At 45.9% G+C, this 17,520-nt stretch overlaps 1 protein-coding gene across 9 annotated transcripts in view; it reads right to left on the reverse strand.

The window, feature by feature from the left end:
- The window catches only part of NF1 (neurofibromin 1), a 738,710-nt gene that overhangs the window by 156,857 nt on the left and 564,333 nt on the right, over positions 1 to 17,520 (reverse strand). For all 9 annotated transcript variants that reach the window (XM_063953658.1, XM_063953661.1, XM_063953657.1 and 6 more), the window contains one exon: positions 10,153 to 10,293. In XM_063953658.1, the coding sequence (XP_063809728.1) occupies positions 10,153 to 10,293 (141 nt within the window). The remainder of the gene's footprint in view (positions 1 to 10,152; positions 10,294 to 17,520) is intronic.

A 17,520-nucleotide genomic window follows, 5' to 3' on the forward strand; every position in this document is an offset into this window, starting at 1 on the left:
TTTTCTCTTAGTCCGTAAGGGATAATGGGGGAATCTAGTACGATGGGGCATAGACGGGGTCCAATGTAGCCAGTGCACTTTGCATTTCTTCAACTGGGTGTGCTGGCTCCTCCACTCTATGCCCCCTCCCACAGGCAGTTATAGGGAAAACAGTGCCCGAAAGAGAAAGGACATACACCACTAACATATAACAACTAGCAACGGCTGGTAACAACAACCCCAACCGCTGAACAGGTAACCACATAACGAGAACCTGCAGAAAAGTCAACGCACTGAGGCGGGCGCCCAATATCCCTTATGGACTACGAGAAAAGGATTTACCGGTATTTTCTCTAGCATCCATAAGGGATATTGGGGAATCTAGTACGATGGGGCCGTCCCAAAGCTTCCAGAACGTACGGGAACGTGTGGAGACTCCTGCAGCACTGGGTATCTTCTTTGGCCAGGGTATCAAACCTGTAGATCTAAACAAAAGTATTCTTCCCCGACCAGGTAGCAAGCTCAGCATAGTTGCAAGGCTGCGACTCCATAGGCAGCCGCCCAGGAACACCCCACCGATCTTGTCCAGTGGGCCTTCAGAGACTGTGGAACAGGTAAGGATGCCGACACATAGGCCTGTTGGATAATAAGCCTGTGCCAATGAGCAATGGACTGCTTTGAAGCAGGGCAGCCCTTTTTCTGCGCATCATACAGCACAAACAAGGGATCCGTCTTTCTGATCCGAGCCGTGCGCTTGACATAGATCTTCAAGGCTTGCACAGCATCCTATGCCTCCGGAGGAGCAGAAGTGCCAGAACCTGACGAAACCACAATAGGTTGATTCAAGTGGAACGCAGAGACAACCTTCGGCAGGAACTGCTGCCGAGTCCTGAGCTCTGCTCTGTCCTCATAAAAGACCAAATAAGGGCTTTTACACGATAAGGACCCCAATTCTGAGACACGCCTAGCAGAAGCCAGAGCCAACAACATCACTGTCTTCCACCGTCATCAGAGGTTCAAATCAGGAGGACTGTAGAAATTCCAACACTACATTCAAATCCCAGGGTGCCGTGGGTGTCACAAAAGGAGGTTGAATGTGAAGCACCCCTTGCAAGAATGTCTGAACTTCTGGCAATACTGCCAATTTCTTCTGGAAGAAAATTGAGAGCGCTGAAATCTGGACCTTAATGGAACCCAGACGTAGGCCCTTACCCACACCCCTGCAGGAAACGTCCAAAGTGGAACTCAGCAGGTGGATACGTACGGTCCTCGCACCAAGAGACATATCTCCTCCAGATATAATGATAGTGTTTTGACGTCACAGATTTCCTGGCCTCAACCATGGTAGTAATAAATAGGCCCTTGTGAGCTAGGATGTTCCGCTCAACCTCCATGCCGTCAAACAAAGTCACCGTAAGTCCGGGTAGACGAACGGTCCTTGTTGAAGATCTCTTCTCAGTGGCAGAGGCCAAGGGTCTTCGACGGACATGTCCAGAAGATCCGCGTACTATGCCCTTCGAGGCCAATCCGGGGCAATCAGAATTACCTGGACTCCTTGATTCCGGATTCGCTTGAGCACCCTTGGGAGCAATGGAATCGGAGGTAACAGGGAGACCAGCCGGTAAGGCCAAGGCGACGGCAGTGCATCTACTGCCCTCGCCTGAGGGTCCCTGGTTCGTGAGCAATACCATTGAAGCTTCTTGTTGAGTCAAGAAGCCATCATGTTACAGACAATAGAGTAGTGCACAAGCGCTGTAAATCCTACAAATTCTTAAACAATTTCCTTTAAATTCAACGAGCTGATCTTCTGTATAAGATGTTCAATATTCTCCAGGGGGTTCGCACCTCCAAACTGACCTCCTCCCAAGTGATGGTACACACATAAAGGTATCTTTTCAATTACTTCCGATACTCTCCTTCTTCCTCTAAGGCCCCTATATCTCTCCTTAGAGACGCTCACCTCATATACGAGCCCTATATGTTCTAAAAGGATTCTTTTAGATCATCATACACCACACCAGATCCACCGTAATCTGAAGGCACCCTCTCCCTTATTAAGACGCTCACCTTAGGGCATAGCCCTATGTTCCTTGAAAGGTTTCTTTCGCTGCCACCTTCACTGGATAGATGATAGGGGTAGTCTTATCTCCAGTCCCGGACGTGTAATTATCATAGACACAGATGGGTATCCAACGTCCAGAGTACAAGTTCAAGGTTTAATTTTCCAAAGATACATACAGTTAAAAAAGAAATACATTAAAACACACCCCACAGAAAAAGTCCGTCTGGGTTTGTCCCTCTGTACTCCCCTAGGAAACCGATGGGGGCAATTACTCCCCAAAAACGTTTTTGGCTCTTAAAGCCTCGGTCCCAAATAGGGAAGAAAAAAATGGAAGACAAACCTTTTGACCGGGGTTAAAAATGGACCAGTACCAACGCGTTTCGGATAAAAATCCTTCCTCAGGGCATATTGCAGGACCTACCCAGTCGGCCTTTTAAACCCAACTGAGCATCCCTCCCATTTTCTAAACCAATCAGACAATGATAGCATTGATATACATCAAAAACATAATCATAGTACTTCAATTTTGAATATATACTTTTCTAAAGATAAATGTGCAAAACCAATATATAATATAAGAATAAAATCCATTTTAACATTAATTGGTAATATACAATCTCCGTCCTGGAGTATTTAATAAATAGATTTTCAGTTAATTTCATATGAATACGTCCCCTCCAGTCCGGATTCAAAGATCCACATAGTCCCATCATTTTCACGATGTCATTGCGGGACGTCACTTCCGGTTCTGGCTGGACGGCGGTTGCGTGTGTCCCTATAGGATTATACTCCCCAGCTGGTCCTCCATTAGCGGTGACGTCCTTCCTGTGAGTTGCTATGGAGACCCATACTGTTAGGCCGCTTTCCCCCGCACTCATGCGTCACCACGTTAGCGTGAAGGAACCATGGAAACGGCTATGCCTTATCGACGTCTTTCTGCAGTGACGTATTTCCTGCTCAGTGAACCGCAGCGAGGAAGTCCTCTTGGAACACACAAGCCGTTCCCCACGTATACCATATGTTCTTAGTCTCAGCGATGACAAAATATATATACTCCAAGTGAAGAAAAATATATTAGATGATAAATAAAACAATTACATCACACATCTCTCCATTTCACTTATATATTTTTTTAAATCCATTAAGATTTGGGACCCACATTCCTATTATTGACTATCCATACTTCTATTTTAGACTTTATATGGTGGAGTGCAACAAAGGTGTTCCACAGTTACAGAAACCACTTCATCTCAAATTCCACATTCAACCCTTTCGGGACCAAAGTCTTCAACTCATAAATGGTCCTCATCTCTATTTTTGCCAACTGTGTTTCCCCATCGTTGGTTCTCCAATTGGGGGTGACCAGTTTAATTCCACAAAAACTACTTAGATGACTGATATTACAATCATGAACCTTATTAAAATGCAATGATACATTATGGGATTCTAGTCCTTTTTTGATGTTACGGGCATGCTCAGCCATTCTTGTCTTTAGCATCCGCGTAGTCCTACCCACATACTGAGACCTACAAGAACATTCCAGAAGATATACAACGTTCTTAGAGTTGCTTGTTATAAAGTCCTTAATGTTGTAGGACTTCTGAGTCTGTGTGGACTTATATTGAATAATTTTACTTTCTTTATTCTTGCATAACTTGCACATCGTGCACAGGCCACATCTAAAAAAGCCTTTTGACCTATTTCTGGTGAGCATTCTTGGGGCTGTAACTACACTGCTCACTATACTTTCCTTTAAATTCTTTGCTCTTCTATAGGTAAATTTTGGAATCTTGGAGACTACTTCCTTGAGGCATGGGTCCTTTCCCAAAATGGACCAGTGTTTTTTGATTATCTGTTCAACCTGTTTGTATTGGCTGTTATATGTAGTAATAAACAACACCTCATCTGTCCTAGCCTTATCCTTAACAGGGATTTTAGTTAACATATCCATACGATTATATTCCCCAGTTGTCTTCATGGTAGATCTAACATTTTCCTGATCATATCCTTTCATTCTAAACTGTTCCTGTAGAGTCTGTGCCTGCTCCCAATACACATCAATATCAGAACAGTTTCTCCTAATTCGTTGAAACTGGCTAGTCGGGATACTTTTTAGCCAGTTTGAGTGGTGGTTACTACTATGATCTATATAAGAATTACAGTCAGTGGGTTTGACGTGATTACTTGTTTTAAGTACATCATTTTCTACATAAATACGAAGGTCTAGGAAATCAGATAAGGGGTTGTTTATTACTACATATAACAGCCAATACAAACAGGTTGAACAGATAATCAAAAAACACTGGTCCATTTTGGGAAAGGACCCATGCCTCAAGGAAGTAGACTCCAAGATTCCAAAATTTACCTATAGAAGAGCAAAGAATTTAAAGGAAAGTATAGTGAGCAGTGTAGTTACAGCCCCAAGAATGCTCACCAGAAATAGGTCAAAAGGCTTTTTTAGATGTGGCCTGTGCACGATGTGCAAGTTATGCAAGAATAAAGAAAGTAAAATTATTCAATATAAGTCCACACAGACTCAGAAGTCCTACAACATTAAGGACTTTATAACATGCAACTCTAAGAATGTTGTATATCTTCTGGAATGTTCTTGTGGGTCTCAGTATGTGGGTAGGACTACGCGGATGCTAAAGACAAGAATGGCTGAGCATGCCCATAACATCAAAAAAGGACTAGAATCCCATAATGTATCATTGCATTTTAATAAGGTTCATGATTGTAATATCAGTCATCTAAGTAGTTTTTGTGGAATTAAACTGGTCACCCCCAATTGGAGAACCAACGATGGGGAAACACAGTTGGCAAAAATAGAGATGACCATTTATGAGTTGAAGACTTTGGTCCCGAAAGGGTTGAATGTGGAATTTGAGATGAAGTGGTTTCTGTAACTGTGGAACACCTTTGTTGCACTCCACCATATAAAGTCTAAAATAGAAGTATGGATAGTCAATGATAGGAATGTGGGTCCCAAATCTTAATGGATTTAAAAAAATATATAAGTGAAATGGAGAGATGTGTGATGTAATTGTTTTATTTATCATCTAATATATTTTTCTTATGTTTGTTTTGTCCTTCACTTGGAGTATATATATGTTGTCATCGCTGAGACTAAGAACATATGGTATACGTGGGAAACAGCTTGTGCGTTCCAAGAGGACTTCCTCGCTGCGGTTCACTGAGCAGGAAATACGTCACTGCAGAAAGACGTCGATAAGGCATAGCCGTTTCCATGGTTCCTTCACGCTAACGTGGTGACGCATGAGTGCGGGGTAAAGCGGCCTAACAATATGGGTCTCCATAGCAACTCACAGGAAGGACGTCACCGCTAATGGAGGACCAGCTGGGGAGTATAATCATATAGGGACACACGCAACCGCCGTCCAGCCGGAACCGGAAGTGATGTCCCGCAATGACATCGTGAAAACGATGGGACTATGTGGATCTGTGAATCCGGACTGGAGGGGACGTATTTATATGAACTGAAAATCTATTTATTACATACTCCAGGACGGAGATTGTATATTACCAATTAATGTTAAAATGGATTTTATTCTTATATTATATATTGGTTTTGCGCATGAAATGGAAGGAATTTTACATTTACCTTTCAAGGATTTCAGATTCAAACTGGTTTCGGTACCATGAACGGGTTGGAGTAATGACCCTTTCCCTGTTGTTGCAGTGGCACTGGAACAATGACTTGGGATTGGACCAATTTTAGGATGGCCTGTTGCAGCGTAACGGGGAGGAGCACCGTCAAACTCCAGCTTGTAGTTCTGAGAAATGAGGTCCTGTACCCAGGTATCCTGGCAGGAGCTTTCCAAGATGCGGCTGAAGTGACGCAGCCGAGCTCCCCCTTAAGGGTGTGCAGGCACCGTCATGCTGGGGCCTTAGTGGAAGCTGAACTGGTGCTTTTTTCCTGGGAACCTGCAGCTGCTGGCTTTTTTCCCTTTACCTCTGGTGCCTCGTGCAGCGTTTTGAGGTGCCTGTGGTTCAAGATCGAACATAGCGGTCCAAAAATACTAAGTAGATGGCCCAGGGTAGGAGCCTAGCCGGTGGGGACCCAGAGAGGAGAATCGTGGAATTCCCAACAGTAGCTTTTGAAATCCACAAAACCAACTCAACCATGAATAGCCACTCCCCTGAGAAAGGGAGAGACACCACACTAGGCTTGGAATCTGCGTTCGCTATCCACTGATGCTGCCATAGAGCTCTGCATGCCGACACTGCCATGGCAGTAGTATTTGCATTAATAGCGCCCATCTCTTTAAGAGGGTCGCACAGGACGCGTGCAGTATTCTGAGTGTGTGTGATCAGAGTAACCATACTCGCCAGAGACAAATCCCCCGCGAGGCCCTCTTGAACTGGCCCGCCCAAGTGGGAATTAACTATGTCAACCAGCAACCCGCTACCACAGGTCTTTGTGATATACCATTCTATCCCCAGGGTCCTTCACAGCCAAGGAGACAGGGACCAGTCTCTTTAAACAGGCGTGAGACAGACGTCAACAGCCAGAAGATCTTCTCAGTTTTTCCTGCCTTCAGGAGAAAATCGGAAAGTGTTAAGAAGCGTCTGGCCACCTGGAATATATTATCAGGATTTTTCCAGGTCAACTTTAAACATATCATCTAATTCCTTAGAATAGGAAAAGTGATGCTAACCTTTTTCTGTGAGGAGAAATCGACTGCTTTACTGCATTGTCTCATACTGGGAGTTTTAACACATCCCTGATAGCAATAATGAGGGGCTCAAGCCCTTGTGCAGGAGATGAATCCTCAATAATAGGGTCCAGCTCCTCCCCCTGCTTCTGTCCCTGTTCATCAGTTACTGAGAGTAAGTCAGGCCGCCCACGATTATGTGGCCCCGAGCTAGGGAGAGGGGTCTGTCTTCTGCCTCTTGCAAAAAGGTCAGCTACAGCCTGCTGCAGTTGCTGTGTCTTATGACTATTTGCAGAGGGCTGAGAGCACATGTCTGCCATCTAGGGAGTTTAACCAGGATGGCTGCTGCAGCTCCCCGCCCCCCCAGCCTGTGAGGACTTGCTACATTGTTCATGAGAAGGGGGGGGGGGGGGGAGAATCTGCATGTGCATAAATGATGTTCACCATATTCACAGGAGACACACACGCGCAACACAAAGACACTGTACAAGCAAGCCTGCCCTTGATTGGTATGTGAGTAGGAGACCCAGAGAGGATGACCAGCACACCAAGCCTAGCAGACTCAGGGAGACTGCAGGGTGTAACTTTATACTGTGACTCTGTGGAACACCAGTGTTTTCTCCTTGTCAGGACTCTATTTACCACTATAATAGCTGCTCTACCCCTTTCTAACACCCTTATATGTATCTGGAGTGTTGGAGGAGCTGTGGTTTACTTGCTGCTCCTGCTGGAAGGAGAGGAAGGCGCCAACAGAGCAGCTGGTCCCACTCTGAGGTAGCTCCGCCCCCTGCAATGGCGCCAGAGCTATACACTTATTTATACTGGCAAATGTCTCCTTTTGGTGTAAAACATAATATAAATACCTGTTTTCACAACCGCTTGCCAGTGTACACAGGGGGCTATAGCGGGTCCCTTTCAGGAGGGTCCCGTATGCCTACCTGCGTTTTTGCCGCACCATGAACCGTGGGACCCCCCTAGCGGGGCCCCCGGTTTGTACTCACCACTGTCGTCACCTTCAGGCTACTGTTAGGGGTGTGCGACGTGCTGCGATTGTGACCGCTAAGGCGCAGTGCCCTGCTGTACAACAACTTCTCAGGACGGTGGTCCTGCAGCAGGGAAGCGGCTCTGACACCTTGCAGGGTCCCCCTCCCCCCTTCTAACTCCCACGGTGCAGGTAAGCAGTTGCCCAAACAGCATACCGAAAATAACAAAGTTTAAAATAAACTGAAGAAAACTCTGGAGCTCCAGAGTGTGCATCCTCTCCTGAGGGCACTTTTTTCTAAACTGCCTGTGGGAGGGGGCATAGAGTGGAGGAGCCAGCACACTCAGTTGAAGATATTTAAAGAGCATTGGCTCCTTTGGACCCCATCTATACCCATCGTAATAATGTGTCCCCAATATCCCTCATGGATGTTAGAGAGATATAGGTCTATTTCCTTTAAAGGAATCTATTGGTCATTTCAATGTAAAAAAAATGGAAATGGGAGCACTACCAATGAACAGAGACACTGATGCATTGGTGGCGCTTACAGTGTCTGATGGATTGGTAGCGCTCCCATTTCCATTTTTTTACATTTCGAATCGTGTGGAGGTATAGCACGCCTCCATTTGGTTGAGCAGTAGCTAATAACCATTTGGCGCCCTTATTATTTTACAAGGTCAATTCAATACTGCATTTTTAGTCTGCTAGTTCTATCTAGGTAATGAGTCCTCTTTCTAGCAAATTTCTAGTAAATTTGAATCTTGCAAAATATAGTTTTACCATTTATATTTTTTTGTTCCTCCTTTTTTATGAAATATATTTTTACATTAATTTCGAATTGTGTATATTAGATAGAAGATTTGCTACATTATAGTATTACTAAGAGCCCGGCTGAATAATAATTGCCAGGCATTATCAGCTGTGGATTACGAATTCCTTTGCTATATGTTCATGTCGGCATACCCACAACCTATTTCTGTTTCTTCAGAAAGCCTCTGGTGTACGCTAAAACTGGTTGAAGATACAGAGTTGATTACTTGGCAGAGTGACTGTTTCTTCTAGTGCTACCGGTAACCTGCTCAATACCTTGGCGCGGCGTTCACTTATGCTGTGGTCCACTTTACTCACCTGTGAGTGTTTGATAATACTTGCTGACAAAGTGGTTATTTGCTGCTGCTTTCCGCACATACATTTCATCACCTCACCTGTCAAGTTTGGTGTATGTGGGAGACTAATAAGAGACTATTACGCTCTTGTAGAATATAGCATCTGCAGTTAATCTGGTATCATGTTAAAATTGTAAGTACTGGAGAGGGAGGTCCCCCAGCTACTGGTACGAATCCATTACTGTCCATCTCTTAACCTAAAATTGTGACTTAAAGCCACACAGGATATTGCAGGTTATTGCCATCCCCTATACTGGCTGGTGATTTTTTCCACACAAGCGGTCAGTGATCTTTTCTGCAGACATAAAATATGCACTGTTGTGAATAGGCAGCAAATCAGCAACTTTACAGCTTGTTTTCTTCAGCTGGGACTTAAACCTGCCAGGACACTGCAAGTCAGGGTCAATCCATTGTAACGACTTGCAGCAATGTTCCACACAAGTGGTCAGTAACTTATTCCCACAGTACACTGTGGAGAACAGACAGTAGGACCTCCTCCAGCAGTATCACCTCAAGAGTGTCTTACTACACCAAATCTGGTTCCCCATTGCGACTCTCATGCTCAGGTTAGAGTGGTTTTCTGGAGTTGTTGGATTTACTCTACTAGTGGGGAGTATATTGTCAGTACTTATTATGACCTACTGTTAGGGGACTCAATCCATTCATGACTCAAAGTATATTTCTCTGTTGGTAACTTAATCATCATTTACTGTATATGTTAGAGCATGGGAGGAATTAGCCAGCACTGATTAATACTTTTATTGTGCTTTTAAACGTATAACATATATTTATGAATTTTTAGCACTATTATACTATATATTATTTCTTTGCCGCACTCCTGGTAATCATTATTGGTATATTATGTTATAATAAATGTTTTAGATTACATATTAATATGTCGTCGGCATTTCTAAATGTATCTTTAATTTCTCGTGTGAGGTATGCGAGATTCAAGAAACAAACTTGCACCTAATTGGATTGACTCCATATTGTTCATAACATCTAGTAAGGTACTGTACATAGACTGATCATGCAATCTGACCCAAGTCTAGCATAAGGAACACAGTTCAATTTAGTCTAATGACTTCTGACTTTACTGAAGACTGAAAGATCATCCGTTTCTGCCAAGACTATCCACCATGCCCATAATCTGATTTCACTAGGATTATTATTCAGCACTGCAGGTACTTTGTGCACGCAACTGCTGTCATACTGGGCTATCTGCTGTGATATTACGGTGCATTGGCCAGCTTTTATTCACTATCTCAACAAATGCATATGACTCACCTTGTCATTAAACACTCGAAGGCTGTCTAATGTGTGCAGGTTTTGTTCCAGGAGAGCTGTACCCGCTGAATACAGATTAACCTCATCCAGCTGTAATACTGCCATAGCCACCCAAAAGAGAGCTTTGTGCATGGGAGAGTCCTAAGACATTCAAAATGAATATTTATTTCTACATACAAAAAGGAAACTGTAGCCTTTAACAGCCAATAACACGTAACATTTAGAGGAACCTACACATAGTGGTAGGATGAATGAGCAGTGATCATTAATAAAATGCATCCTGTTAAACACTCTTGATGACTGAAATCAACTTATGATGCTAAGCAAAACAAACCTACCAGAAACACAGAAATATGAAAAGCACCCAAGTAATCAAAGAATATTGGGATCAGTTGTAAGTTTCCACAATTGCTACAGTGTGTATACAAAAATAAAATTACGAGAAAAAAAAAAACATCCCTGAAACAAATCACTGTCAAAGGATAATTCCATCTAAAAATAAAATAAGATTTTAAACCTACCGGTAAATCTATTTCTCGTAGTCCGTAGAGGATGCTGGGACTCCGTAAAGACCATGGGTTATAGATGGGCTCCGCAGGAGACATGGGCACTTTAAGAAAGACTTTGACTCTGGGTGTGCACTGGCTCCTCCCTCTATGCCCCTCCTCCAGTCCTCAGTTAAAGAAACTGTGCCCAGAGGAGATGGACAGTACAAGGAAAGGATTCTAGTTAATCCAAGGGCAAGATTCATACCAGCCACACCAATCACACCGTATAACTTGTGATAAACTACCCAGTTAACAGTATGAACAAACATAGTCCCAGTCCAAACCGATGAAACTATAACATAACCCTTATTAAAGCAATAACTATACACAAGTCTTGCAGGAGAAGTCCGCACTTGGGACGGGCGCCCAGCATTCTCTACGGACTACGAGAAATAGATTTACCGGTAGGTGTAAAATCTTATTTTCTCTAATGTCCTAGAGGATGCTGGGACTCCATAAGGACCATGGGGATTATACCAAAGCTCCCAAACGGGCGGGAGTGCGCGGATGACTCTGCAGCACCGATTGAGCAAACAGGAGGTCCTCCTCAGCCAGGATATCAAACTTATAAACTTTGCAAAGGTGTTTGAACCCGACCAAGTCGCTGCTCGGCACAACTGTAAAGCCGAGACCCCTCGGGCAGCCGCCCAAGAAGAGCCCACCTTCCTAGTGGAATGGGCCTTAACTGATTTTGGTAACGGCAATCCTGCCGTTGAATGCGCCTGCTGAATCGTGTTACAGATCCAGCGAGCAATAGTCTGCTTAGAAGCCGGAGCGCCAACCTTGTTGGCTGCATACAGGACAAACAGTGCTTCTGTCTTCCTGACCCTAGCTGTTCTGGCCACATAAATCTTCAAAGCCCTGACCACATCCAAGGACTTGGAATCCTCCAAATCACGCGTAGCCACAGGCACAACAATAGGTTGGTTCATATGAAAAGATGAGACCACTTTAGGAAGGAACTGAGGACGAGTCCTCAATTCCGCCCTATCCACATGAAAAACTAGATAGGGGCTTTTATGTGACAAAGCCGCTAGTTCCGAAACTCGCCTTGCTGAAGCTAAGGCTAACAACATGACCACCTTCCAAGTGAGGTATTTCAACTCCACCGTGTTGAGAGGTTCAAACCAATGTGACTTAAGGAAACTTAACACCACATTAAGGTCCCAAGGCGCCACCGGAGGCACAAACGGGGGCTGAATATGCAGTACTCCCTTTACAAAAGTCTGTACTTCAGGAAGAGAAGCCAATTCTTTTTGAAAGAAAATGGATAAGTCCGAAATTTGAACCCTTATGGACCCTAATTTTAGGCCCAAATTCACTCCAGTCTAAAGGAAGTGAAGGAGACGGCCCAAATGGAACTCCTCCGTAGGAGAATTCCTGGCCTCACACCAAGAAACATATTTTCTCCATATGCGGTGATAATGTTTCGATGTCACGTCCTTCCTAGCCTTGATCAGGGTAGGAATGACCTCATCCAGAATACCTTTTTCCACTAGGATCCGGCGTTTAACCGCCATGCCGTCAAACGCAGCCGCAGTAAGTCTTGGAACAGACAGGGCCCTTGTTGTAGTAGGTCCTGCCGTAGAGGAAGAGGCCACGGATCTTCTGTGAGCAACTCCTGCAGATCTGGATACCAAGTCCTTCGTGGCCAATCTGGAGCCACGAGGATTGCTCTCACTCCTCTTTGTCTTATTATTCTCAACACCTTGGGTATGAGAGCAAGAGGAGGAAACACATAGACCGACCTGAACACCCAAGGTGTCACCAGGGCGTCTACCGCTACCGCCTGAGGGTCTCTTGCGCAATAACGCTTTAACTTTTTGTTGAGATGGGACGCCATCATGTCTATTTGTGGCAGTCCCCACTGACCCACGATCTGTGCGAAGACTTCCTGATGAAGTCCCCACTCTCCCGGATGCAGGTCGTGTCTGCTGAGGAAGTCCGCTTCCCAGTTGTCCACTCCCGGAATGAACACTGCTGACAGTGCGCTTACATGACCTTCCGCCAAGTGAAGAATTCTGGTGGCTTCTGCCATTGCCACCCTGCTCCTTGTGCCGCCTTGGCGGTTTACATGAGCTACTGCTGTGACATTGTCCGACTGAATCAGGACTGGCTTGTCGCGAAGCAATGCCTCCGCTTGACGTAGGGCGTTGTATATGGCCCTCAATTCCAGGACGTTGATGTGAAGACAAGTCTCTAGACTTGACCAGAGACCTTGAAAATTTCTTCTCAGTGTGACTGCTCCCCAACCTCGGAGGCTTGCGTCCGTGGTCACCAGGATCCAGTCCTGAATGCCGAACCTGCGGCCCTCTAGGAGGTGAGCACTGTGCAGCCACCACAGGAGAGATACCCTGGCTCTGGGAGACAGAACGATCCTTTAATGCATTTGTAGATGAGACCCGGACCACTTGTCCAGTAGGTCCCATTGAAAAGTCCTCGCATGGAACCTGCCGAAGGGGATGGCCTCGTAAGACGCCACCATCTTCCCCAGGACACATGTGCAGTGATGCACTGAAACCGTCTTTGGCTTTAATAGGTTCTTGACCAGAGCCATGAGCTCCTGAGCCTTTTCCATCGGAAGAAAAACCTTTTTCTGGTCTGTGTCCAGAATCAGGCCCAAAAAGGTCAGACGCATTGTAGGAACCAGCTGCGACTTCGGAATATTGAGAATCCAGCCGTGTTGCTGTAACGTCCTCACAGACAGTGAATCGCTGTCCAGTAACTTCTCTCGAGATCTCGCCTTTATGAGGAGATCGTCCAAGTATGGGATAATTGTGACACCCTGCTTGCGCAGGAGCACCATCATCTCCGCCATTACCTTGGTAAAAATCCTCGGGGCCGTGGAAAGCCCAAACGGCAACGTCTGAAATTGGTAATAACAGTCCTGTACCGCAAATCTCAGGAACGCCTGATGAGGAGGGAATATCGGAACATGAAGGTATGCATCCTTTATGTCCAGGGAAACCATCCAATCCCCCCCCTCCAGGCTGGTGATGACCGCTCTGAGCGATTCCATCTTGAACTTGAACCTTTTTAAGTACAGGTTCAGGGATTTTAAATTCAAAATGGGTCTGACCGAACCGTCCGGTTTTGGGACCACAAACAGGGTTGAGTAATACCCCTTCCCTTGTTGCAGAAGGGGAACCTTGATTATCACCTGCTGAAGACACAATTTTTGAATTGCATTTAACACTAACTCCCTCTCTGAAGGAGAAGCTGGTAGGGCCGATTTGAAAAACCGGAACTTTCAGGTCAGCGGTTGACCGAAAGTGACCTCACCGCTGACCTGAAAGTTCCCACCATTGGTTACAATGGAGCGCATAGGCGCTACATTGTAACACTGCCGTGTGCCGCCTGTCAGACAGTACAGGAGCACACAGCCGATCAGGAGGGTGCCACAACGTGGCGCTCCCTAATTGGCTGAGGAAACCCACTTAGACATCAGTCAGAGTGGATTTCTGGCATTCGGGGAAAGGGGGCCCATGTGAAAACATGGGTCCCCTTTCAGTTCGTGGTCGGGTATCCGTTTTTTTATTTTTTCAAGTACGTGGATTACAAAAGGAGTTACCGAGGAGCCGAAAACACTGGATTATGTGAGTATAATTTTTTCTACAGGTACACCATGGATTCTACTGGAGAAGAGGACCGACCTGCGTGGGAACATAAGGTAAGTATGTGTATATGGAGGTGTGGATGGATGTATTAAAGTTATACTTTCAAGGTGTGTGTGTGTAATGTCTTTTTTGGGGTATTTTTTTAGTAGTAGTACTACAGGTACCAGCGGGCCAATTTTTCCGCCGCATGCTGGTACTTGTGGTTCTCCAAGTACCAGCTTGCGGGGGAGGCTTGCTGGGCCTTGTAGTACTGCTACTAAAAACAATATCAAACACTTATCACAAAGGCTATCAGCCCCCCATCCGCAGCCCATTGGATGGGGGGGGGACAGCCTCGGGCTTCACCCCTGGCCCTTGGGTGGCTGGGGGGGGGGGACCCCTTGATTGAAGGGGTCCCCACTCCCCCAGGGTACCCCAGCCAGGGGTGACTAGTTGGATATTTGATGCCACGGCCGCAAGGCACTGTATAAAAGTGACCCCCGGCTGTGGCATTATCTGTCCAGCTAGTGGAGCCCGGTGCTGGTTTAAAAAATACGGGGGACCCCTACTCTTTTTGTCCCCCGTATTTTTGGAACCAGGACCAGGCGCAGAGCCTGATGCTGGTTGCTTAAATATGGGGGAACCCCTGTCTATTTTTTTCCCATATTTCTGCAACCAGGATCGGCTCAAAGAGCCCGAGGCTGGTTTGGTTTAGGAGGGGGGACCCCACGCAATTTTTTTTTCAGAAAATTTATAACATTTCCCCCCCCCCGTTCCCACTGAAAAACATGCACGGATCTCATGGATCCGTGCATGCCTATACAAACACGGGATAAAAAAAGCAGGTCTGTTTTTTTTTAGCACTTTTTCACGATTTGTATTTTATCACGGCAGTGTTTGGCTATTGTCGGCAGTGTTTGTGTTTTGCACTTTTTAGTAAATTCCCGATTTCTAGCAAATTGCAGGCGTATTTGACCGATGGTGTATTGATTCGTGATTTTTTCCTAGGACTTCCAAAATATTACGAATGCCCTCATCACTGCCGTGATTTTTGCTTAGTAAATTACCGAGATGACACTTTGAAGAAAAAACTGCATCTCGGTCAAAATCGGGACCTTAGTAAATATACCCCAAGGTCCGAGAGGCCTTCACCAAACAACTCCTCCCCCTTGTAAGGCAACGACTCCATATGCCGCTTTGAGTCGGCATCCCAAGTCCACTGCCGGGTCCACAAGAGTCGCCTAGCAGAAATAGACATAGCATTTATTCTGGAGCTTAGTAAACAAATGTCTCTTTGAGCATCCCTCATATATAACGCAGCATCCTTGATATGCCCTAGGGTCATTAAAATGGTATCCTTATCTAGGGTCTCAATCTCCGTAGATAAGGAATCTGTCCATGCTGCGACAGCACTACAAACCCAGGCCGATGCCATAGCCGGTCTGATAATAGTACCAGAATGTGTGTAAATGTACTTCATGGTAACTTCCTGCTTACGATCAGCAGGATCCTTGAGGGAAGCCGTATCCTGGGATGGCAGTGCTACCTTCTTTGATAAGCGTGTCAACGCCTTGTCTACTTTAGGCGAAGATTCCCATCGTATCCTGTCCTTTTGTGGGAAGGGATACGCCATAAGAATCCTCTTGGAAACTTGTAATCTCCTGTCTGGAGATTCCCAAGCCTTTTCGCACAATTCGCTTAGCTCATATGAGGACGGAAAGGTGACCTCAGGTTTTTTCTCTTTATACATGTGTACCCTCGTGTCAGGGACAGGGGGTTCCTCCGCGATATGCAAAACCTCTTTAATAGCAATAATCATGTAACGAATACCCTTAGCCACTTTTGGCTGTAACTTTGCATCCTCATAGTCGACACTGGAATCTGAATCCGTGTCGGTATCTGTGTCAGTGATCTGGTATAATGTGCGCTTTTGAGACCCGGAAGGTCCCGGTGCCACTGGGACAGGCACGGTCTGACTACCTGACTGTTCCCTAGCCTCAGCTTTGTCTAATCTCTTATGTAATAAATTTACATCAGCATTCAAGACATTCCACATATTCATCCAGTCCGGTGTCGGCGTTGCCGACGGCGACCTGACAATCATGCACTCCCCCTCCTCCTTAGGTGAGCCTTCATTGTCAAACATGTCGACACACGCGTACCGACACACTCCACACACACAGGGAATCTCTTTTCTGAAGACAGGTTCCCCTTTTAGGCCCTTTGGAGAGACAGAGAGAGTATGCCAGCACACACCCCAGCGCTATATGACCCAGGAAAAAACACAGAATGTTTACCCAGTAGCGCTGTTATAGTATATATGCGCGCCAATTATGTGCCCGCCCTCTACTTTAAAACCCTCTTTCACCTACAGTACGGGGAGCTTCCTCTCAGCGGTGCTGTTGAGAAAAAATGGCGCTGGTGAGTGCTGAGGGAGAAGCCCCGCCCCCTCAGCGGCGGGCTTCTATCCCGCTCAAAATATGTAAAACATGGCGGGGGCTCTTTAATATACATGTACAGTGCCCACCTGTACCTGTATATAATTCATTTTGCCATAGGAGAGGTTTATATTGCTGCCCAGGGCGCCCCCCCTGCGCCCTGCACCCTTACAGTGACTGGAGTATGTGAGGTGTATGGGAGCAATGGCGCACAGCTGCAGTGCTGTGCGTTACCTCAGTGAAGCTCACGAAGTCTTCTGCCGCCTTTGAAGCCTTCTTTCTTCTTTTTTCTGGCTCTGTGAGGAGGACGGTGGCGGCGCGGCTCCGGGGTGAACGCCCAGGACGAAACTGTGTTCCAATCCCTCTGGAGCTAATGGTGTCCAGTAGCCTAAGGAGCAGAGCCTATCATCTAAGTAGGTCTGCTCCTCTCTCCTCAGTCCCTCAATGCAGGGAGTCTGTTGCCAGCAGTGCTCCCTGAAAATAAAAAACCTAACAAAGATACTTTCTTAGCAGGAGACTCAGGAGAGCTCCCTGCAGTGCACCCATCCTCCTCTGGGCACAGTCTCAAACTGAGGACTGGAGGAGGGGCATAGAGGGAGGAGCCAGTGCACACCCAGAGTCAAAGTCTTTCTTAAAGTGCCCATGTCTCCTGCGGAGCCCGTCTATACCCCATGGTCCTTACGGAGTCCCAGCATCCTCTAGGATGTTCGAGAAATACTGTTTACAGTTACAGTTGGTAGAAAAACATACATTTATTGTAGGAAGCACTGATGGATGACTGGAATT

The sequence above is a fragment of the Pseudophryne corroboree genome, chromosome 2 (genome assembly GCF_028390025.1).
Source record: "Pseudophryne corroboree isolate aPseCor3 chromosome 2, aPseCor3.hap2, whole genome shotgun sequence".
In the NCBI taxonomy this organism is placed as follows: Eukaryota; Metazoa; Chordata; class Amphibia; order Anura; family Myobatrachidae; genus Pseudophryne; species Pseudophryne corroboree.